The sequence below is a fragment of the Balaenoptera borealis genome, assembly GCF_965194805.1.
Source record: "Balaenoptera borealis genome assembly, chromosome: 3".
Classification (NCBI taxonomy): Eukaryota; Metazoa; Chordata; class Mammalia; order Artiodactyla; family Balaenopteridae; genus Balaenoptera; species Balaenoptera borealis.
The window spans coordinates 61,676,710-61,699,278 of NC_138866.1; the positions used below are offsets into that span (position 1 = coordinate 61,676,710).

The window sequence follows — 22,569 nt, forward strand, 5'->3', positions numbered from 1 at the left end:
AGAAGACCCTGAGCTGGGAGGAGGGCGGCGCGGGGATCTGGGACAGCCTCTCGGCGGCAGCCGATCCCCTGCTCAGCGCCTCCTCCGCCCGCTGGGATTCTCTCTCGGGTAGGGGGAAAGGGGGCGGGGAGCAGAGGTGTCCTTCTGACGGCGGCAGAAGAGGCAGACAGACTGACAGACACGCAGACCAACAGTGGAGCCCCAGGGTTCGTCCCCTGACTCCCGAGCTCCTTTGGTGGCGACTGGGGCTCGGCGCTGCGAAGCCAGATGTGGTCCGGAGGCGGTGGGAAGGCGCGGGGCTGGGAGGCCGCGGCGGGAGGGAGGAGCAGCCTCGGCAGGCTCAGGTGAAAACCCACCCGCCCCTCGGCCCACTCCCCGTCCCCGCCCGGGGAACCCCGAGCGAACTGGAAAGTGGTTCACTTTGTAACTCCGCAAGTTGGTTGCAAAGCGGCGTTCACCTTCCTTCCTCCCCAACAGCCCTCCTCCTCGGCTACTCCCCATCCCACCTCTTGCCCTCCCCTCTCTCGGTTCCCTCCTCCTTTCCCTCCCCCCCGCCTCCCCCACCCCGCGCGCCACCGCACCCCACAAAAATGGGGGTAGGGGTTCCGGGGGAGGGGGAAAGAAATGCTTTGGGTCGCGTCTCTGCCTCTCTCTCTGTCTCTCTCTCTCTCCCTCTTTGAGACCTAAAAATCCTGACAAGTGAAACTTAAAGGTGTTTACCTTGTCATCAGCATGTAAGCTAATTATCTCGGGCAAGATGTAGGCTTCTATTGTCTTGTTGCTTTAGCGCTTACGCCCCGCCTCTGGTGGCTGCCTAAAACCTGGCGCCGGGCTAAAACAAACGCGAGGCAGCCCCCGAGCCTCCACTCAAGCCAATTAAGGCGGACTCGGTCCACTCGGTTACGTGTACATCCAACAAGATCGGCGTTAAGGTAACACCAGAATATTTGGCAAAGGGAGAAAAAAAAAAGCAGCGAGGCTTCGCCTTCCCCCTCTCCCTTTTTTTTCCTCCTCTTCCTTCCTCCTCCAGCCGCCGCCGAATCATGTCGATGAGTCCAAAGCACACGACTCCGTTCTCAGTGTCTGACATCTTGAGTCCCCTGGAGGAAAGCTACAAGAAAGTGGGCATGGAGGGCGGCGGCCTCGGGGCTCCGCTGGCGGCTTACAGGCAGGGCCAGGCGGCACCGCCGGCCGCCGCCATGCAGCAGCACGCCGTGGGGCACCACGGCGCCGTCACCGCCGCCTACCACATGACGGCTGCGGGGGTGCCCCAGCTCTCGCACTCCGCCGTGGGGGGCTACTGCAACGGCAACCTGGGCAACATGAGCGAGCTGCCGCCGTACCAGGACACCATGCGGAACAGCACCTCGGGCCCCGGATGGTACGGCGCCAACCCGGACCCGCGCTTCCCCGCCAGTAAGTGAGGCCGCCCCACTGCAGGGCCGCGGGTTGAGCGCAGGAGGCGCGAGGAGAGCCGCCGGGAAGGCGCGGCGCCTGCCGGCTGCGCGCTGGGCATCAGGGTGGGCGGCCGGGCAGTGGCGCCAACGAGTCGGGCGCAGGAGCTGGGGAGTCTTCCCTTGTTGAGCTGAGGGGTCCAAGAAGAGGCACTTGGTAGCTCTGGGGTCCTGAGGGCAGGAGCTGGTATTTGGCGTCTGCCAGATGCGGCCAAGTGGCCGCTCTGCTCCGCGCGGGAGACCTCGGAATGCGGAGGGAGGTGGCCCCCTAACTAAGAGAGCCGGGACGAGCAGGGCGCGGAGAGGCGCGGCCTGGCCGGGAGGGAGGTTGCCCTGCTGGGATGATGCGCTCAGGCCCCTGGCCTGGCCCACTCTCCAGTCTAGGCTGGTGGGAGGGCTTGTGGCTCCAGAGGGGGTTCTAAATGGGCCGAACAAGTGCCCTCATTGGGGCTGACAGGAGAGAGCGGCCAAGAGGCAAAGAGTCTGGGGTCTCGGGGTCTCTAGGTTTTCGAAAGCGCACACCTCCCTCTCCTAAGCTCCCAAAGCTGGAGCCTACAGCTAGACCCCAGTTCCTGGCCTGGGCCCAGTTTGCTGCCCGTGGCCCACTAACCGCACGAATCCGGTGGGCTGGGCACGAAAGGAACAGGAGGAGCAGTCTTTCTCCACTCTGCTTTTTGGGTGAAGCACCGAGACTGAGGGAGGTAGCCGGGGTTGAGGCGGGGAGCTCTGCAGTAAACCCCTCGACGGCACGGCCTGGGGCAGGCGCTGGCGATCCCCGCGGCTGGGCCTCTCAGGGTGGAGGCGGCCTAGGTGAGGAGTGCGCCGTCGGGGCAGGGGCAGGGGCCGGGCCGGCCAAGCGCGCAGAAGGCAGAGGTGGTCTGGCCCGGCCCGGCCCCTGCCGACGCTGTGCGTTTGTCGCTTACAGTCTCCCGCTTCATGGGCCCGGCGAGCGGCATGAACATGAGCGGCATGGGCGGCCTGGGCTCTCTGGGGGACGTGAGCAAGAACATGGCCCCACTACCAAGCGCACCGCGCCGGAAGCGCCGGGTGCTCTTCTCCCAGGCGCAGGTGTACGAGCTGGAGCGACGCTTCAAACAACAGAAGTACCTGTCCGCGCCCGAGCGCGAGCACCTCGCCAGCATGATCCACCTGACACCCACGCAGGTCAAGATCTGGTTCCAGAACCACCGCTACAAGATGAAGCGCCAAGCCAAGGACAAGGCAGCACAGCAGCAACTGCAGCAGGATAGCGGCGGCGGGGGCGCCGGGTGCCAGCAGCAGCAAGCGCAGCAGCAGTCACCGCGCCGCGTGGCTGTGCCGGTCCTGGTGAAAGACGGCAAACCCTGCCAGGCGGGCGCCCCTGCGCCGGGCGCCGCCAGCCTGCAAGGCCACGCGCAGCAGCAGGCGCAGCAGCAGGCGCAGGCCGCTCAGGCGGCGGCAGCAGCTATCTCAGTGGGCAGCGGCGGCCCCGGCCTCGGCGCGCACCCGGGCCACCAGCCGGGCAGCGCGGGCCAGTCTCCGGACCTGGCGCACCACGCCACCAGCCCCGCGGCGCTGCAGGGCCAGGTCTCCAGCCTGTCCCACCTGAACTCCTCGGGCTCGGACTACGGCACCATGTCCTGCTCCACCTTGCTATATGGTCGGACCTGGTGAGAGGACGCCGGGCCGGGCCTAGCCCAGCGCTCTGCCTCATCGCTTCCCCTACTGCCCGCCACACACCACCAACCACCCACTACACCGTGCGCTTCGACTTTTCTAAAGAACCTGTCCCCATAAGACCAAGGGAGAAAACACAACGACCAAACTGCTGGACGTATTTCTTTTTTCTTTTCTTTTCTTTTCTTTTTCTAAAACGTGCAGGATTTTTTTTTTAAAAAAAGAAAATAAAACAACCAAGTGATCCAATTCTTTAAGGAGTCTTAAACAGAGAAGGACATAACAAGAACCGCTTTGGGGGTGTCTTTTGGGTGATTCCGATGGGTTTCCCACGCTCGGGTGGGGTGCAGTTTGGAGAGGGCTCTACGCTGACATGCCTCTGGACTCTAGAGATCGAAAACTTCACTCTGGGTACACCGTGCCAGCAAAGTGGACTTGCCTGTAAATACCAGGATTTCTTTGAAGGGGCGACGGGGGCTGGGGAGAGGAAAAGACTCCTCGACAGATCCCGCTTGCCACTGACACAAAGGAAATGCCCCCTCCTGGCCCCCTCTGGCCACCCAGGCTCAGCTGAGACCGGCCCTGGTTAAAATTGTTTTATGTTTGATGTGAACTTGTAGCTGTAAAACGCTGTCAAAAGTTGGACTAAATGCTTAGTTTTAGTAATCTGTACATTTTGTTGTAAAAAACAAAAACAAAAAACCAGTCCCCGTCCCCAGCCCATCATATTTTTTATGGGCCTTGACAAATCTGTGTATATTATTTGGCAGTTTGGTATTTGCAGCGTCAGTCTTTTTCTGTTGTAACTTATGTAGATATCTGGCTTAAGTATAGTTCCTAAGAAGCTTCTAATAAATTATACAAATTAAAAAGATTCTTTTTCTGATTAAAAAACCCATCTTTTGTTTGGTTTTGATTTGGCTTTTTTGGTGGTAGGGGGTGTGGCTCAACATTGGCCTGATGAGATTCGAATTGTTTGGGGGCTCAAAGGATCCTGAACCAGCTAAGGAGGCCGGGCCCAGAGTCTTTGCCCCACGGGAAGAGGGAGTTTTGTTCTGCCTCTGAATTAAGTAGAACCAAACCTTGAGCAGTCCTGGGACTTGGCAATAGAGAGTAGAAAAGCTAAACTCCTTCCACCAGGAGGAAAAGGGAGAAACGAAGAGAAAGAGACCAAAGGACTAGTTTTCAAAGCCAGGCTTCTGTTTCTTTAAACCTCAGAAGTATCTACCGTGATCTTGTACAGCTGAGCCAGTGTTTTAAAGCAGCCGGCCTCGGACATTCGTTTTAAATAACCCTGAATGAACGATTATTTTTACTAGACGGATCATGCCTGTAGATTTCAACATTAATTCTTTATTTCGAATCTTTGGCGGAGCCTCCTTGGGACTAGAATTCGGTGTGAGGCTGTTTTCGAAAGCGAGGAAGTTGTTAGGGGTTTCGTTTCTGCTCTAAAACAGTTATCCCCGCACAGGCTGGCCGACGGCTTCTCGTGGCTTCTCCGGCCTTGGGCGGTGTCCGACTGGGCTGCTGGCCTTGGGGACACCCCTGGCAGGACTTTGGGAGCTGGCCTTTCTGCTCTTTGTTCCAAGGTTTCCGTCTCTGGGCTCCTGGTCTCCTAAATCTTTGTAGTAAGGAATCTTTCTCCTGTCTCCAACTCTCCACCTCTCCCCGCGCTCCCCCGCCCCCATCCCAGCAAAAACAGAAAACAAAACAAACAAACAAACAAAAAACTGACCTCTCTCGCTACCTCTAATTTCTTGGTCTCTTTGGTACCCAAATATAGCTGTTGGGGAAGTCTTAATTGCCCCGGGGAGGCGAGGAAGAAGGAGTGGTTGTGGACAGAGAGAAATACGTAGTCCCTAGATGGGCTGTTGCCCCTTCCATGTCACTTCTGACAAACCTACAGGAAAAGTGGCCGGGTGGGCTGTGGACAGATGCCCCTCCCAGAACTTTTCTCTAGGCCTGAAAGTGTTTGATTGTGGAGGATTGATTCATATTTGGCATGTACTCATTTATCGCCTGGAATTTCAACTTTCTTTTTTCCATTCTTGCCTGTCACCACCTTTTCTTCCTCTTCTTTGCAGCTCATTCTGACTCCATCTCTCTCTTCCCAGACCTCCACCCTCACCCCCCAGAAATGTGTAAGGAAAATTAGGGGGGCAGAGGGGGCGTATGCTGGCACCAGCAGTCCTCTCTGTTGACTTCCTTGGGGCTCTTCTCCGTGGCGCCCTGACTGGGGACTAGGACGGACTTCCTCCCTCGGGTCTGGCTGCTGAGATACTGTTTTCAGTATCTAGAAGAGACTCGGAGATTTCGAGAGGGCGGTTGGTTGGATCTAGAGAGTGTGCTAGTTGGGGGAAGTCTCAGCAGGCCTCACGTTTTGGAAAACAAGGAAAAACCCGGGAAGTCTGAACACTTGTATTGGAGTGGGCAGCAGTGGTCCTGGGACAGTGTGTGTAGGTAGTTAAGTCACCCAGCTCAGGCCCGGCTTGGCAGGGGAGATGTTAACGTTAAGGTCTGAATTCTGTGGGGTGGGAGCTTCCGCTCCACCTGCCCCCGTGCCCAACTCAAGGGAGGGGCTGGGCGGGCGGTGCCCGACAATGGCCAGGGGGTCTGTCCCCCCAACCCTTCTTGCCCGGAGCGGCCCTGGCCCCGGAGAGTAACAATTTTAGTGAGCTGTGGTACCCTCAGTCTTATCACCCTTGCACTGGTTGGAGTTTCTACCAAATACATTCTTCTCCCCGCCGTCTAGAGTTGGCTTAATTTTGAAGTCTGTTTACTGGTCCCGAGAAAAGGTGAATTCAGCCAGGTCTGCAGATGGGGCCGAGACAAACAGGGCCTTGGCCCCTTCTCTCCATCCATCACACGGGGTCCACCAGCTCCGGTCCCTGGCCGTGCATCGCTGTAGCTGCAGGAAGCGGCCCTGGAAGGCAATCTGAAGCGTCCTGGTAGGGAAAAGGGTGCGCTCTGGGTGCAGCGAAAGACCAAAGACGGAGACACACTTCATCCCCACATCCCAGTCAGCCTCTGTGATCTTTGCCTTCTCCAGCAGTGGACCTCCCCTAAGTCTCCAGCATCTCTGGCCCGGGGAGGTTCTGGTCTCCTCTGGTGGAGAAAGACTTCTGGTGATGTCCCTGACGCTGAAGTGCCTGGAAGAGCCAGAAGCTTCTCCACGCGTGGGGGCAGCACAGTTCGCCCCGAGGTCCAGGAGAAGCTGAACGCCGCCACCTAAGCACCCCATCCATCCCTAGGCCCCGATGGCTTCGGGAAGTGGGGGAGATTTTGCAGACAGCATCCCCCCCCTTCCTCCTCTTCCCCACCCCCAACCCCGCCATGTAAACACGAGGACTTTCTCGAGAGCCTTGGAGAGCGGCTCTAGTGGCTTCAGGGCCTGAAACCCCAGGCTTGGCTTGTTTGATGTTTAGCATCCCAAAGCGGCTCTCCACCCCCGCCCCAGCCTGGGAACCCGGAGCTGTGGGTCGGAGAGGCAGGAAAGCTGCCCTCTCAGCTGGCCGGGCCAGGGACTGGGCCGGGCTTAGGGGAGGCGACAAGATCGGGAAAGAGATGCTCCGAGCCGGAAAGAAGGGAGCCCGGGCTGCCGCCGCCCCCAACAGGAACAGAAGCGGGTACAGCTGGAGTCCTCAAGCCCAGGAGGTGGGTGGGGGCAGGGGATGCGTCACCAGCCAGGGCACCGGCTCTGGGACCGGGCCGGCACGGTGGGAAGTAGCTCGGGGCCCACGAGTGAAATCAGAGGCAGGCCGGAGCCGGCTCGGCGAGAAACGCTCAGGGCACTTACTCCTGGAGGCGGGGGCGGCCCGGCGCGCTCCAGTCCAAGGGCCTCGCAGGAGGCAGCTCTTCTTCCCACTGCTTAGGGCTTGGCCTTTCTAAGGGCAAGACTGGCTCGGGAGGCTTCCAGGGGATTTTAATCGTCCTGGGGCAGGGGTAGGCCTAGGTCTGGCCTTGAGGTCCCCGATTTTGAGACCTCAGGGAAGAATTCTCATACTTTAGAGGCCGCACACTCTCCGAGCGCGCTCGCGGGCGTTTGGGCGCCGGTGAGGGGCTTTCTCCGGGCGCGAGTGCACAAAAGGTAGCGCGAGTCTCTTCTCAGGCGACCCGGGATACGAGGACAGGAGAGCGGGGTTTTCTGACTTCCAACTCATTAGGGACCAGGTAAGGTCAATGCTTTCTCTATTATGGCTTTATCTTAAAAGCGGGTCAATTTAAGATAAGGGGGGGGGGGCGGAATCCAGGATCTGTGTGAACCGTGCTGATAAAGACTGACCCCTTTCCTGAACTAAAAGCAAGCCAGGCAGACATTCATTTTCTTTAAACAAGAGAGCTGTGAGAAGCTGCCTTGAATTCTGATCTAATGTCCCCAGTCTCTCTAGGCATCGCTCTCCCCTCCCCCCAATTATTGGTGTGTATGTGGAGTGGGGAGCCAAGTGATCGAGGATATTGTTTGCGGAGAACTAGAAAGCCTGTTGGGAAATGTGAATCTAAGATGATATGGCTCTTAGGCATGGTTTGCTGGCTTGTTTGTTTCAAATGCTGCTGTCTTTTAGAATGGATGGAAAGCAACAGACTTGAGTATTGGGAGGGATGAGCCTGAATGGGTTCCTTGATCGGTTCCCTATTAGGAGATGCTGGGTACCACCTTCCTCTGGCCCTCCCTGCCTTCCTGACTGGTGTGCTTGTGGTTGTGCAATTGTGTTCTGTGACTTCAGGCCACCCTCTGTGGGGCCCAGTTTGGGCTTCTGCCTCAACTGGGAGCACAGAAAGTTTCCTGGTGCCTCTTTGGCCAGTAGCTTCAGGAAAAAGCGTCCTATCCCCCAATCACCCTCTGTGGCAAGCTTGTCCATCCAAGTGGCGGAAGGAATTGGGTGTTGATGGGAGTAGAGGAAAGAATGTTTTCATTGAAGGGGAGAGCCAAGGTCTGAATGCCATCTCCCCTCCATGTAGTTGTATTTCTAAACTTTCCTTGATGGTCCTCAAAGAAACAGAGGAGGGACAGGTTCAGCATCTCGAGAGTGCAGCTTCTGCCTCATCTGAAGCCACAGCTGAAGTGGCTGGCTGTACTTCTCTCTGATAGTGACCTAATGCCCTACTTGGAGGGCATCTAGGCACAGCCCCAGGATCCTCATTTGATAATGTTTCCCATTTTGTCTCTGCTTCCTAAACACGTATTGTGTTTGTTAGTAGTTGAGTTGTAACGAAGTTTTGGAAAGGGTGAGATTTAAATTGACTTTCCTGTTTTCTTTCTTTTTTAGTTATTTGCAGGACACTGCAATGTAAATTGATCACCGTTAATGTTCTGCTTGAAATGAGAACAAACATAAAAAAAAATCACAGGCAATAACAGGCTTTGTTAAAGAGGGCTCTTTTTTCCAATACAATATTCACATCTGATTCTGCCCACTCTGTATGTAGGTGTAAGTGGTTGCATACAGACACCTGTCTGTGTGTATATTGTAGAAATATATACACGTATGTATCTAATATATCTATTTTATTAAGATATTCAAAAAGAAAAAATTAATATAGGATTCTCTTAGTAGGGGATCTTACAGAACCTGTTAGATGCAAGAAAGTTGAATGCATTTACTACCTCAAGTAAGATGTCACATGAAACTGAGTTTTCCTTAAGAAAATCAAGTGAACGAAAACCTTCTTTAGTTTTTCCCACGTTAAATTGGAATATTAATTTATTTTCATATGAAACTCTAGAGAACTAATTATGTTTGGGGAAAATATTAAAATTTGTCCTTAAAGAAAATGAACTTGTTGCCTGAGACACACAGCTGTAGATGAGACTTCTTGAAGCAATCTACAACAAAAATTGTTGTCATGTGCTGCACCTACATTACCCACTAGTAGTAATCGTTAGTATGAACACTGTTTCCAGCTAACAAAAACAAATGGAAGTGTTGCCGCCCCTTGTTTGTAGCAAGTGTCCCCCCTATTCTGGACTTCACAGAGTAGTGGAAATAAAAGGGCAGGACTGAGTGTAGTCTGACAACAAAAAAAGACAAACTTTCCTTCTTCTTTCCCCCCATTTTGTACATTTCCCGGAATCCTCTCTTTGATTGCTACATGAAACTGTCAGTAACACCAAGCTGTTGGTGGAGTGTTAAACATTGCATTTCTAGGGTTTCTGGTGATTGTTGACAATGTCGTTTCTACAAAAGATGTCGGGGCCTGAAAAGTGTACTTGGATACCCTTTTCCAGTTGCTACGTCCTGGAGCAATTCTGTGGAAAATCACCCAGAACGGCCTGGCCTCCACCTTACCTAGCATTCTCCCTCCCAAGGTTGCTGTGTGAAGGTGTCCAAAGCTCTAGGAAAACAAGGGTTTATTTGGTCTGAGCGTGACCGATTTACCTGATCTCCCAGGCACACACAAGGCTGAGTGCGGGCCTCGCAGATGTAAACCTGGGAATTACCTTAATGACGCGAAGAGGACTAAGCTGGCTCCTCTAACCTAGGAGGCCAGGTCAACTGTTTAACAAATCTGGCTATGTGTATAGAGGGAACACCGCAAGTTAGGGTCCCTTCAGGTGCCCGCAGAGCACCAGGTTTCTAAACAGACTTTTTCAGACAGGCTTTTTCAGAGGAGACTCTGAAGCCTAGAGGATTAAACCTCTCTCTCCCCTCCTGGCCACTCAGTGGTGCCTTGAGGTCTGCAAGGCACTGTTTTCTGGGTGGAGTCTAAGGGGATCGGTGGTTCTGGCCAGTGATGGCGTCTTCCTTCCCTTGTGGGTGTGCTTCAGATAGAATTGCAACTCTTGCGCACCACCGGTGTGCACAGAGCATACATCCCTGCCTCTGGCCAGGGCAAACAGAAGTTGTAGCCAGTTCATTACTACTCACCAACCTGCAATAGTCACCGAAAGGTTGGTTACTGCTCCCTGGCAGGACTGCTGAGGCTGGCGCCAGAGTGTAGTAAATTTTGGAAGTGCTGCAGTGTATCACACCTACAACTCACGCAGCTGGTAAAACTCAGATAGCTGTCTGCATGTCACTTTGGCTTCATGTTGAAATCAAATGGGAGAGCTGTTGGAAATATTTAACAAAAGCCAGCTTACCCACAGCCATAATCTAGCACAGGGTGGGGGGTAAAGGGAAAATCTTTGACAAAGATGGTGCCATACAAGGACCACCATGCATCCGTAACAGTTGACATTAACCTTCCGGTGTGAACTGTTTTCTAACAACTACAATGCCACGCCAACCCGAAATTAGTTGTTGAAAATCCTCGACATGGCTAAATACTTAGATTCTGTTGGTTGGGTGTCTGGGGAAGCTGGGGGTTTGTGTGTTTGTGGTTCTGTTCACTGGTAAGACGAGAGAGGGAAAGAGAGGAGAGTGGAAAGGAGGAGAGGGGAGGGGAGAGGAACAACTGTGCCCAGTGAAAGTGTGCGAGGTTCTGTTGTTTGTGACAGCTGAGTCTCCCGGGTTAGAGCGTTGGGGCAGGGTGGATGAGTGAGTGTATGGTGTCTGGTGTTTAGGGGTGACGCTAGTAAGGAGGGCTGGGGGGGCAGAATGGGAGGAAGCGTGTGTACCATGTCTTTGCGTTGGGCCAGTAACACAGTGGCAACGTAATTATCCCGCTTAAACATGCTCAAATGGCAAAAAGTTGCAAAATAGATGACCTCCCTGAGAAGAGAGGGAGCTGGTTACAGAGGTCTGCAGCCATCATCCTTTTTTCAATACATTTTAAACAAGAGGATCTAGCAAGTGATTCCGATTCAATACACATAATCAGTTTGCAAGTCTTATTTCCATTTGAAAACAGGGCCATTTGCAATCATAAAAGCTGGACACGCTGAAAGATTCAGAGCGCTTTCCGAGCAGATGATGGGTGACAGAATCTGCAGGCAAGCACTAAATATTTTCTTCTAGCCTCAGACCTTATGCATCAGCCTTCGGTCCCGATGTATTTTAAATCGAATATTCCTGTTGAATATATAACTTAATTGCTTAGAAAATCGAGACTCAATGATTGGAGGGGGAAAAAGCCGGCAAGAAAGGTGAGAGAAACCACGTTAGTTCTTTTCCCAGGTGCTGGTTAACAGTTATTTAGTGAAGAGTACACGGATAAAAGATTTGATGAAAAATTCAAGCTTGTTTTGAAAGGAAGGGTCGCCAGAAGAGGTTGTCTGGGGCTAAAATTCGAGGGTTAGAGCCGCGAAGCCCTGCGCGGGTGCGGCGGGGGCCACAGGGCGTCTGCGGGGCGGGGGCGGTGAGCTGCCACCGAAGCCCAGGGGGCTGCTCCGCGGCCTCCAGCCTCACCGCCAGAGGCCTGAGACCCCCCCTCCCGGCCTCGCGGTTTCATATTGGTTGCCAGGGGTCTCAGCTAGAAGTGTGGGCACTTAAAATCTCGATCTATTTTAAGGTCTCTCGTAGAAAGTTTTGGTTTCCAGGATCAAGAGAAGCAACTGTCCGCGACCTACCCATTCCCGCCGGCGGCCTCAGCTCTCCCCACCCCCTCGGCCTCCCCTCCAACCCGGGTCCGAGGCCTCCCACCGCCCACCTGCGGCCTCCCCACCCCCCGGCGGCCAGCCCGAGGCCTCAGTTTCTCCTCCCACCCAGCCTCGCCCCCCCACCCCCAAACCAGCGGTGACTCTCCAGCCGGTTCCTAGCTGGGGACAGGAGCAACTCCGCTCCGCGCTGCCTGCCCACCCGGCCCCCAGCCCCTTCTGGAAACCTCCCCAAGAAGTCTGGTGTGCGGCTGAGTAGAAATTTCCCGTGAATTTTGACCCCAGATTATATAGTGAATATATTAGTTCACTGGGTCACCACGATGATCCAAACTCTAATCTGAAGGGATTTTTAAAACGATCTTAAAACACAACCTTTCTTTGAACACATAAAATCAAACAAAGCCAGCGAACTGCTGCTGTTTTCCCTGATGAGTGTTCCTAAGGAAAAGAGAGATTCCGTCTCTGCCCAGATACCAACATCTAACGAACTTTCTAGTAGGCTGAAACTCAATCTAATAATAGCATGTGCTTAATGTCGATTCCATTTTTATTTCGAAAGGAGATAATTTATTAACCTCCTCAAGTTGGTGCCTCTTAGGCAGGTGTTGTGTTTTTAGATGTCCTTGCAAAGCATTTTCGCCTCTGGGAAGATCTCAGGAGAACCAATAGACGGAGCGGGGGCAAGTGGGGGAGATTCTGCACAGCTCCTGCTGGCTTACTCAGTTTCCTGCAAAACTCATCCTAAAAGCCCCGGTGTTCTTTTTAACAGATGTCAAATTACAGGGACCACAAAGATCTAAAGACAACCTTCACACATACACACACCAGCTGTAAACTCTCTAGTTTGTTTGTTTGTTTTCCTCTCTAGGACCCATTTTGTGGATAAGCAAGAGTGGTCCTGAGGCACAGGTCCACCCTGAGCCAAGGGGTGGGAGCAGGTCAGGCCTCCTACAACGGGGAGCCTCCACACTCCCTATTTCTGCAAAGCGGGAGGACAGAACTCCAACAGCTGACAGGAGGTGAGGGTGAGGCTGGACCAGTAGGACCCAATCTGCTAGGGTGTAGGGGAGCTAGCTCGTCCACCTGAGGGCAGGGCCCCAGCCTAGGCTGGTCTGGGTAGTCAGAGGGGGTGCACAGGAATGTGTCCCGCAAAGAATCAGAGAGCCAGAGCAGGCTCCCAGGCAGGAAGTTTCGGCCACCTGACAGCCCCATAGCGATATGGTGACTACATAACCATTTCTAGGAGTGCCGGTTGAATTGTGCTGATTCCTTTCCACCCTCGTGGACCTCCCTGGGGACCAAGCATACACAGGTTTAGGATTGCTGGCCCGTCTTCAGCAGCAATCCTAGTCTGGGGGAAGAAACTTCAACCTGCCTTACTCAGGAAGTTCTGTCCCTGACTCCCAAGGCTGATGTGGGAGACCCTCATTAGGACCCAAAGATCACCTGCAGAAGCATCATATTCTTGTATTTATAGCCCGAAGTGACTTCATTATCTACTTTTCGTTTGTTTCCTCATCCTCCTCGTTTTCTATTTTTTCATTTCAATGCCTACATTTTACTTGCTTACTTGTCCAATTCCAGCCTCATAGCTGCAGTATTACTTCGTAGGCAATTCGGTATCATTTTCCTAATGTCAGTACTAAAAGGAAAAGGAGATAAAGTGGATGCGCTAAGCCATAGAGAATGAAAGCCAGCAAGGCCCATATGGGAGGCCAGTTGGGGGGTAAGAAGACCAGAGAACCGCCAAGGTCAGCCTATCAGAGGACTAGCGAGAAAAATGAGGAAAGCAAAGAGAAGCAGCAGTGCAGAGAAATTCAATTAATGTCAGTAGACGGGAAGGAAGGAAAACAGCCCCGACCTAAGGCGTACGCCTGGCCTGGGCAGGCCGAGAACCGGCTGAAGAGGAAACATGTCTGTGTATGGTGGTCCGTCTTTGAGCTGAGGGGCGAATCTAGCAACCCCTTCCTTCCCTCCTGCCAGACCTTAAGAATAGGGACTTTATGCCAGAGCCAATTAAAGGGCTATGGAGCTGAAGGACTAGGGACTGGAGTTCGCCTCCCAAATTCCAGCCTGGCCAGCTCCGGGCTCTTTACCCCGGGGAGGAGCGAATTCCTGGCAACCTGATGGCAGCGGGTGGGGGCGGGGGAAGAGGATGGTGGTCGAGGGCGGAACCATCCGGTGAGGAAATAGTGGCTTCTGGAAACTTCCGTGGAAACATACAAAAACCCTTTCCTTCACACAAGTGCCCCAACCCTCCTCTCTGCAATTGGAGAAGGGACTTTAGAAAAATTGGTCTTTGCCGACCCTGACTGTTGGACAGCGCCCCCTTTCGTCCCGGTCGGCGCGGCCTCGAAGGAGGCGCCACGTGGAGGGAGTCCCAGCCGCCTGCGAACAAGGCAGGGCGATTCCGCTGGGACTCGGAGCCGAGCCCGCCCCGCAGCCCTCACCTTCGGGTCCTGAGCCGCTTCCTCCGGTGGAAGGCGGGTCCCCAGGGGGCGACCGGTTCCCCGCGACCCTGGAGGGCGCGCTGCGGGCAGAACCGCGTCGGTGCTGGAGATCCCTCCCCAGAGCCGGGCGCGCTCCCCACGCCCTCCCCGGGCCCGCCCGGCTCTGTGGGGCGCTCGCAGCCTCTGAGCCGCGGCCCGCGAGGAGGCCAGGGCTTGCCCCGCCGCCGGGGTCTCTACCCCTGGGAGGAGGGGGAGGAAATCCCCACCCCCCAACTTTCAACGACCGACCAGTGATCCCCTCCTACCCTCGCCCAGCCTGCTTGCAGCCTTCTCCCAGGGGTCTGAATCCCCGGGGCCCTTCCTTTTTTAAGGGTCTCGCGCACGCTGTGATATGTTTTAGCTGCAACATATTAACCCTTTTAATACCCTAGCATGACACTGTTAGTGAGGACCTCATGTGGTTGGTGACCGCGGAAGGGCACATTTGAGCCTCTTCCCCGCCGTTGAGGCATAGGCTCCCCTCCCCACCCGTGAGGCCGAGGAGAGGGACCCAGGCCGAAAGGCGGCCCGTCGGGGCGGAGGGCGGCCGCCCAGCCTTCCCGCCGTCGGCGCCCACCGCTCGGCCCCAGCGGCCAGAGGCGTCCCGCATCTCGGTCCCCGGCCCCTCGGCGACTCCGCCGTCGGGGCTTTTTCCGGGAAGGATGAGGCACCGCAGAGCAAAGGCAGGCAAGCCGGCTCCAGACTCCCAGGTCCTCCCTCCTGGACCCGCGCGCTCGGCCTCCCTCCCCCGTTAATATTCTTCATTAATTTCGGAGGCAAAGATGTCCAACTTTGGGGGGAATTTGTTTCATCTCTCCTAAATTCAGAAACGGAGTCTTCAAAAGTCTTAATGTATGTGTTTAGTTTTTATCTAGCATTCAAATGAATGCGAAGCCACGGATCGAATCCCGTCACTCATTTGGGGTTAGCTTCTCCCGATATTTCACACGGAAAACAAAACTGGGTCCCTCTTATTTGTACTTGTCCTTAACCTTTGCAGCAACTGCTGTAGATGCGGCTCTATCCATTCTCTAATAGATTTTTACCAGGGGCTGGTGACAGAGAACTGATTTCTTTTCTATTAGGGTTTAGCACATCTTTGTTGAAGGCCTGTAGAATGACCAGGGATTAGATTTGCATCTCTTAGACGCCCTGTGTGGTCTTTGTGCGAAGCTTGTAACTGTTAAAAATGACTTGTTAGGAAGCGTGTGGGCTCTCATCGCTCTCCTTTTGACAGAATGATTGTGAAATTCAGATTGGCCCTGTAGGATTTAGCCCGCAGATTCCACCTGAACTCTAAGCAATTAGACCCTAATCTCACTGCAATCATATTTGAGTTAGGATTTGTTGCACATTGTTTACTTCAGTTAAAAGCAGTGGAATATATATATATTTTTTCTCCAGCTTTTAAAGTGAAATCTCCAGGCGTAAAACCTCAGGACTTCTTAGAAACGGTTTTGGTGGTGATGGGGATTTCTTTTCGGTACGGTTTCCTCCTAGTCCTCCCGCCCGCCCCTCCCCCATTTAAATAACTCTTCTTTCTTCCCCTGTGGCCACGCTAATGCCCGGAGCATCTTCTCAGGGGCTGAATTCAGGTCGCCTGGGAAGAACCGCTTGGAGATGACTCCCTGCTTCCAGGGGCGCCCAAACTCCGGCGTCCCCAAGTCCCCGACTGGGCTCCTCCGTCCCGCTGGAGCGCGGAGCTTGCCCGCCCTCGCTGGCTGGCGGGCTGGTCCCCGCGTGAGCTCCGTGCAGCGGGCGCTGGTCGGGTCGGGGGTCCGGCTTCCCGCGGCGGAGCAGACGCTTCTAAGGCGCCCGGCGCCCGCTCGGCCGCACGGCGACTGCTAGGCGGCGCGGTTACTGCGAGCGCCGCGTGGGTCCGGAGCTGCCCCCGGGACCCACGGCGGCCCCTCGGCGCCAGGACGTGGGGGGAGGGAGGGTGGTCTCCTCCGCGCCTCTACCGGCCCGGCGGGCGTGGGGCCTCGCGTCCTGGCTGCGGCCAACGTCTAGGCCCGAAGCGCCCGTGGCGGCCTCCAGCCTCTCCTCGCCGGGCCCCGGCCCAGAGCGCGGGGCTCCGGGCGTCCCCGCGCCGGGCCGTCAGGCTCTCAGCGATTCTCAGGGCATTTCACCCCGCCGCGGTTCCCAAAGGGTCACCTACGGTTACTAACTGTCAAATCAGGTCACCTTCGTAGCATTATCTTGATCTGTGGTGACTTTATCGCCTTCGTTTATTTATCCAATGCGACTTTGTCACTTTATTTCCTCAGAACATCTCATTTGGGAGACACATGACAATGACTCCGGGTTATCGGGATTTTTCTACTTTGATTCACAACCACTTATTTGCTCCCAGTGAGTTTGATTCGGTTCCCTAACTGACTGCTTCACCTTTCTTAGCACTATCGAGCGAGCCAACGATGTAAACAAAAATTTTCTAGCATGGAGGACCTCAATGCCATATATTTGCGGGGGGAAGAGGGAGATACCACTTTTGAAACTTCCCAATAAACTTTTTAATAGCAAGTGCTCTCATTGTCACTTGTCTCAGGCAGAAAAAAAAAAAATTACAATGTTCTTTGTACTTGATTCCACAGGAAGGAAGGAAAGCCAGCCTACAACCTAATTCTGCCTTTGTAACGAAAACATTTTAAATGAGGAGAAAGTACTTTGCTGACACTACTTATATAAATGTGAGCAGTGCTAGCTGCTTTAAGCAAGGGTGTTCTCTTCCAGCATTTTCTGCAGTGGAGTCTATTTTAAAGAGGCTCATCTCTTTGGATAATTCTTATAGCTAATTGTTCTTAACTTTATTAAGAATTCTTAAGGGTTCAAAGGAATAAAGGAGATTCTGTCTTGCCGTTGGATGAGGGGAGGTGGGAATGTGGTCTTGGGGGTGGGGAGGAAGGGGGGAACCAAGACTGTGATAATCTCTTTGAGATCTACCAGGAGAAGTCTTGATCTATTGATTGAGGATCGCTGCTCTAAATGAGTCCTGTGTGCAGTTTAGTGCAGTTTTTCATTTGTGAATAGGGACTGTATCAAAATCCTAGTGCAACCATGACAATTGGGTAATCACACACAAGGCATCTTTGCTAATGGAGAGATTCTGTAAATATGTTTCTAGTGAATACACAGATAACAGTCACAGTGGAAGGGTCAGGTGCCACAAATCATAGATTACTCTGCCAAGGGTTGCCCGCCATCTGAGGCTTAGGAAGGACATTAACTGCCTTTGCACTCTCAGAATACTCTCCTCAGTTTGTGATTTCACTTACTTGACCCTACTTCTGTTATTAAAAAGCTGGCAGGCGCAATCAAGGGCAAGCAGGTTGGCTACCTACCCTTCTGGCAGCTCTCCAATATTCCCATTTAGCTGCCAGGAGACAAGGAGAGGGGTGAATCAGTCCTGTAAGCCTGCAGTAGCTAGAAGGTACCAGGAAAACTTTAGTGGCAGCAGGCAGATCCACCAATCAGCCCTGTTTCTAAATTCTTCACATCATATATGTAATAAATTACTCTGGGGACTTCACTCATAGGAAGGTCAGGGAGGGGAATGATAAGAAGTGACTTAGGTACGGGAACTCTCAAGCAGTTTCTTTGGAAAGTAAGTTGTAAGTGCATTACTTGACAGCTCCAGTTTTGAAAACTGCCACAAACAGAAATACGATTTTCATTGCTAACAGGGAGCAACAATCAGGAAAAGTGTCCCTTATCAGATAGGAGTAGGGAAAAATCAAGAGCTTTTAATGAAATTTGGAGGATTATCACTTCCTGTCCATAGAACAAACCTCTGGCTTTTCACATTTGCTTTAATAGAGAAATAGGTGCTAATTTGATAAGATTCAGGTGCTCAACTTTCAGGGGAATGTGGAATTGAAATATATAAAAATAAGTTTTTCCTATCTTAAACTGAAACAAGCAGGTATTTGGCATACAAGAACATTGCAAAAGCAAAATACATCTCTCGCTAGTATTAGCATTCTTTCCTTGAAGATATAAAATCTAGGAGTATATAACATGAAAGAATCATAAGCGTGAAACAAGGCTTTCTAAGCTCCCTTTGTCGGCAGGATAGGCCCTTTTCTCATGCTCTTACATTGGAAGTGGCTCTGGGATCTAGAATGAACTATCATGACTGACGATAAAGCCATCACTTTTACTAGTGGGTACCATGAGAAGTAAACTGACTTCATTAATGAAGTCTTCTCCAGGGGATTTGTTTGTGTGAGAGGACTTATAGCACTTTTTGAACAGGAAAGAAAAGTACAATTCACTGAAGTATGAGTGTTCAGGATGGCTAGAAAAGTGTATTTTTGGAAGAATATTATATTTCTAATATGTCAGGTGGTCTCTAGATGTAAGATATTAAAAAAACTAATTTTTTTCAAAATTAGACTATCATTACATTAGCGTATTCTTAAAGAAGGGAGATAGACATTACTCATCTACATTACCAAAGGGGAAAAATATTTAAAAACCAGATGACAGACCAGCCTTATAATTTAAACAATACTGAATGGTGAACAATCTTCCAAGTTCATTTAAGCAGGAATAGGGAGAGAATCTCTATAAAAGTGAATAAAAAAGATCTTATTGTACCGATATGCCTAATCCCCCATTTTATTCGCTTATAATGCAAATCATTACTTGCTCTTGCTACTAAGAGCCATTTTAATGTAATGGATTCATTTCAGACCCTCAAGAAAACCAAAGACTATGTCTTTTTATAAGTTTATGAGGAACCTTCAACTGGTCCCACCCAAGTTGGAGACGTAGATATCTTTTTTTCTTGCTTTTTAAGTTAAAAGTTGGAATTTATGCTGATGAACATTTTCCATCTTGACTAACACTTCCTGCCAGAGAAGTTTTTCTCTCAAGAAAACAGATAGCAAGTGGACAAAAGGAGATTTCTAGCCTCTGTGATTTGATAGTAGTCACATTTCCCATTCTTAAATTTAGAGCTGTAAACAACCATATATTTTTTTCCTTTTGTATATCTGCTGTTAGTCAATACCTGTGTAGTGACTGGCACATAATAGTTGTTTAGTAAGTTTGCTGAATGAATAAATTTATGAAACTCACTATTTCCCTGACTGTAATTTTTTTCTGATATATGCAAATGTAAAGATAAAGGAGTATTATTAACCTTTTTCTTTTCTTTTAAAAAATGTGAAAAAAAATTGTTAAAACTCTATGTGGGTTTGACTCAGAATGACAGAAAAGTGTCCCCATTCTATGTCAGTTAGCAAGAGGGGAATCTGACTCACATTTCTCTGCCTATTCACATGAAAACTGTTTTAGGTAATGCTGTAATGTTTAAAACAAACAAAAACCCCCAAAGCTTAGGTGTAACACAAAATGAACCCTAAAAATTAATGACTTGGAAAATCCACAGAGTTAATCTCTTTTTTACATTCCAGATTTAAACTTTCTATGGCACACCCACCATTCAAGACCTTTAAAATTCTAAAGGGTAGCCGTCTTCTGAAGTGGTGAGGGGAACAGAAGGTCACAAATCCTATCATTCGTTAAAGGGTGGGGATAGGAAATGACCAGTGTGGTCTCACCTACTAGAAATCGTGTTGATTGTTAATAATAATGCCGCAGAGGGCTGCTCTATGGAAGGTGGTTGATGGCCAAGAGGAATCCATGATGCAGGTGCAATGGCTACTATTGCTGTATTCCCCACTTCTTTCTTTAGTGAGCACCCCTCACATTTGTGTAGGAACTGTAGCTTTGGGGCAAAATGGAACCTTGGAGTGATGTCATTGGAGGAGAGATAATCAAAAGATTGGAAGTAGCTTCAGAGTTGGGATGCCCTGTGCCTTTTATTGGCCCGAACAGCTACTAGAGCTTCTCTTCATTGATTTGGGGCCTGCTCAAGATGATATACATGTTAAGGGAAGACTGTACTGGCAAATTCTTCTCTATTTTGAATATGGAGCCTTTCATCAATGACTGTGGGGGTATTATTTCAAGAGGAAAATGTGTGTTTATGTACCAAGGACATCCCCCGCTTCAGCTGAGCTGTCCTAGAAGACATTTGCGTGTGGGCAGCATTTTCTCAGCAAGATGAGGAAAACTGGAAGGAGTTAAACCATAATAGAACCCCAAATAAGCTGAGCCTTAAATCTAAATTCCATTTGTTTCAGACTAAAAATCCTCTTTTAAAGCACTCACTTGGCACGAAGATACTGATATTACTTCCAGTTTATATCCAAACAAGCATTTACATTTTTAGTGGGTTACAGGTTATCCTTCAACTTGTGTTTCTAATAAGAAATGGAGTCACAAAAGGAACCGTTCTTTACCAACTGTTCTATACCATGTCTGGAATAATGGTGACCCACTCTTTACCCAAGAATTCTCCTCTTGATTCCCAGTTAGATAGGAGTTGGAATTTCGTCACCACCTTCATGCCAAAGTCAACTTTCTACGGTGAAAGGGTGATTATAAAATTGTGCTTAGAGCAAACAGTTGAGAGAAACCAAAAACAGAGGTTGACACAAATATCCTGTTGTCAGTGTACATCCAGTTTAGACATTATATAGAAGAACTAGGGGATATCACCCTAAGACTTAAAGATTTTGTGATAAGAGAAAAATATGGTGGTCTATTGATTTTTTTCATTCAGTCAGTAAACATTCACTGAGCGCTTACACCAGGCAAAGTACTAGGCATGGAGAAAAAGCTGTGCCTCTGACCTCAAAAACAATGTGTTTGGGGAAACAGTCATGTATATAGGCAGAGTTCAATGCAATGAGTGGAGTAATGTGAGCTCTGTGCAAAATGCAGCGGAATCCCATGGGAAGAAGCATGTATATTTGGCAGGAGGAGAAAAAGTAATGTGTTGACTTTTGAAGGAAGAGCAGAGTTTGTCAGGCATTCCAGGTGGAGGAAACAGCATGTGCAAAGGTCTGGAGGCAATGAGGAGCATACTGTGTTTAGGGAGTCATACCCAGTTTGTATTCTCGAAGCAGAAAGTGTAAAGAGAGGGTTAGGAGTAAAACTTAAGGGGTGGTACTGGCTAAATGTTTTGAAGACCCTTGAAGGCCAGACTAAGAACTGTAGAATTATCTTGTAGCACATGGAAAGCCATAGAAAAAATTCAAACATAATCAGATGTGCATTTTAGAAAGACCATGTTGTCAGCAGACTGGACAATGGATTGGAAGTGGGGACAAATTGGCAACAGTGAGACTATATGGTGGTTGTTTTTACCTGCCTGCTTGGTATAAGAATGCTAAAGAGAACTACCTTTCACTAAATAGATACAAATTCTCAAACCCTGGCAAGAATAAAGGCATAAAGATAGCTTCCAAAGAGGCATCTTTTAAAGAAAAATGACTATTGACACTGGGTAAAGGTCGTTGGTTAATTCTGTATGCCCTGCGTATACCTTTTAGGGTCAAGGATGCGTTGCTCATTGTTTTACTTAGTTGTATGATTGACATCCACCTGAGCTGCCATTTCTGTTACTGTGTTGGAAGACTGGGTGGGGTTGTAGAAATTGTGCTACCAATTGTGTCTCTAGTTTAGCTTTACCTCCTAGTCTTTGTAAGACCTTGGGTGTGTCACTTTACCTCTTTGGGCCTCAGTTTTCTTAGTCATAAAGTGAGGGGCACAGCATAAATTATTTGTAATGCCACTTTATTTGTATTGTTCTATGACTTGTGACTTTGTTTGCACTTACTAACCTCTCCTAATGTTTATTTCTTACTTCATCTGAATGATTTTTCACAATTTTAAGAGGGACAGAAATGTTTGGAAGATAATCCCAGATGTGTTATTTAGGGCAAAATTCTGTTTTTATTGCAGTACTTTTAACACAATTAGCCTTCCTCCTGGAAGTAGCAGGATATTGGTAGCCGTTTTGAAACTGTGGCCTTTCTGCTCAAATGAGTCACTTTTTATCCTCATATGAACAAAAAGATGACTATTTAATCACTTTCAAAGTCTACTAGGTTAAGTTGATAATTTAGCTCTAATTTTTAGGTTGTGGATTTTCCTTTTCAAAATGATTTGTTTCTCAGGTCAGATAATTGTATATTCTCAGAAAGCTAATGTATGGATAAAATCGTGGCCCTTAAAATTATAGAAAATGTACTGCTTCTAATAATACTTTCCTTATTTTAAATTCCTCATTTCCTTGGAAACTTTCTGTTATTTAATGCTCTTTTTTTTTTCACTTAAGGGCCTGTTTACATTAGTAATATATCTTCCAGAGCTCTGGGAGTTCATAGGGTTTGTACCTACAAAACAGCACAGCACTGTTTCTGTGCTTCAGAGACGTGCAGGGGTCCCAGGGCAAATCAAAATGTTTTTAAATGTATGACATGTGTGAAGTTGATGAAAATTCATGAATTCTCTCTGCCAGGGCTGCTTGAGCTTAAGTCATCAGAGAAAGGTGAGTATAAAGAATTTTATTTAATACTTTTAATTCTGGAATCCTTCCCACTCCTTGTGCTCCCACGTTTTAGTTCTGTTCTAT

The 22,569-nt window shown here is 50.3% G+C and overlaps 2 protein-coding genes across 4 annotated transcripts in view; both read left to right on the top strand.

Annotated features, from left to right (window-relative positions):
* Positions 1-228: 228 nt before the first annotated feature.
* NKX2-1 (NK2 homeobox 1) lies at positions 229-5,632 on the top strand. Of its 3 annotated transcripts, none has more exons than XM_082386319.1 (3): positions 229-344; positions 1,031-1,416; positions 2,380-5,632. In XM_082386319.1, the coding sequence occupies exons 1-3, from the start codon at positions 268-270 to the stop codon at positions 3,105-3,107; spliced, it is 1,191 nt and encodes a 396-aa protein (XP_082242445.1). In that variant the 5' UTR covers positions 229-267; the 3' UTR covers positions 3,108-5,632. The 3 variants fall into 3 exon arrangements, with proteins under 3 accessions (XP_082242445.1, XP_082242444.1, XP_082242443.1); XM_082386318.1 differs by lacking the exon at positions 229-344 and adding an exon at positions 740-932; XM_082386317.1 differs by lacking the exons at positions 229-344; positions 1,031-1,416 and adding an exon at positions 1,787-2,264.
* Positions 5,633-6,462: 830 nt separating this feature from the next.
* Positions 6,463-22,569, top strand: part of LOC309625111 (uncharacterized protein) — a 34,747-nt gene continuing 18,640 nt past the window's right edge. The window contains exon 1 of the mRNA XM_082384284.1: positions 6,463-6,764. Coding sequence (XP_082240410.1) covers positions 6,528-6,764 — 237 coding nt within the window. The 5' untranslated portion in view covers positions 6,463-6,527. The remainder of the gene's footprint in view (positions 6,765-22,569) is intronic.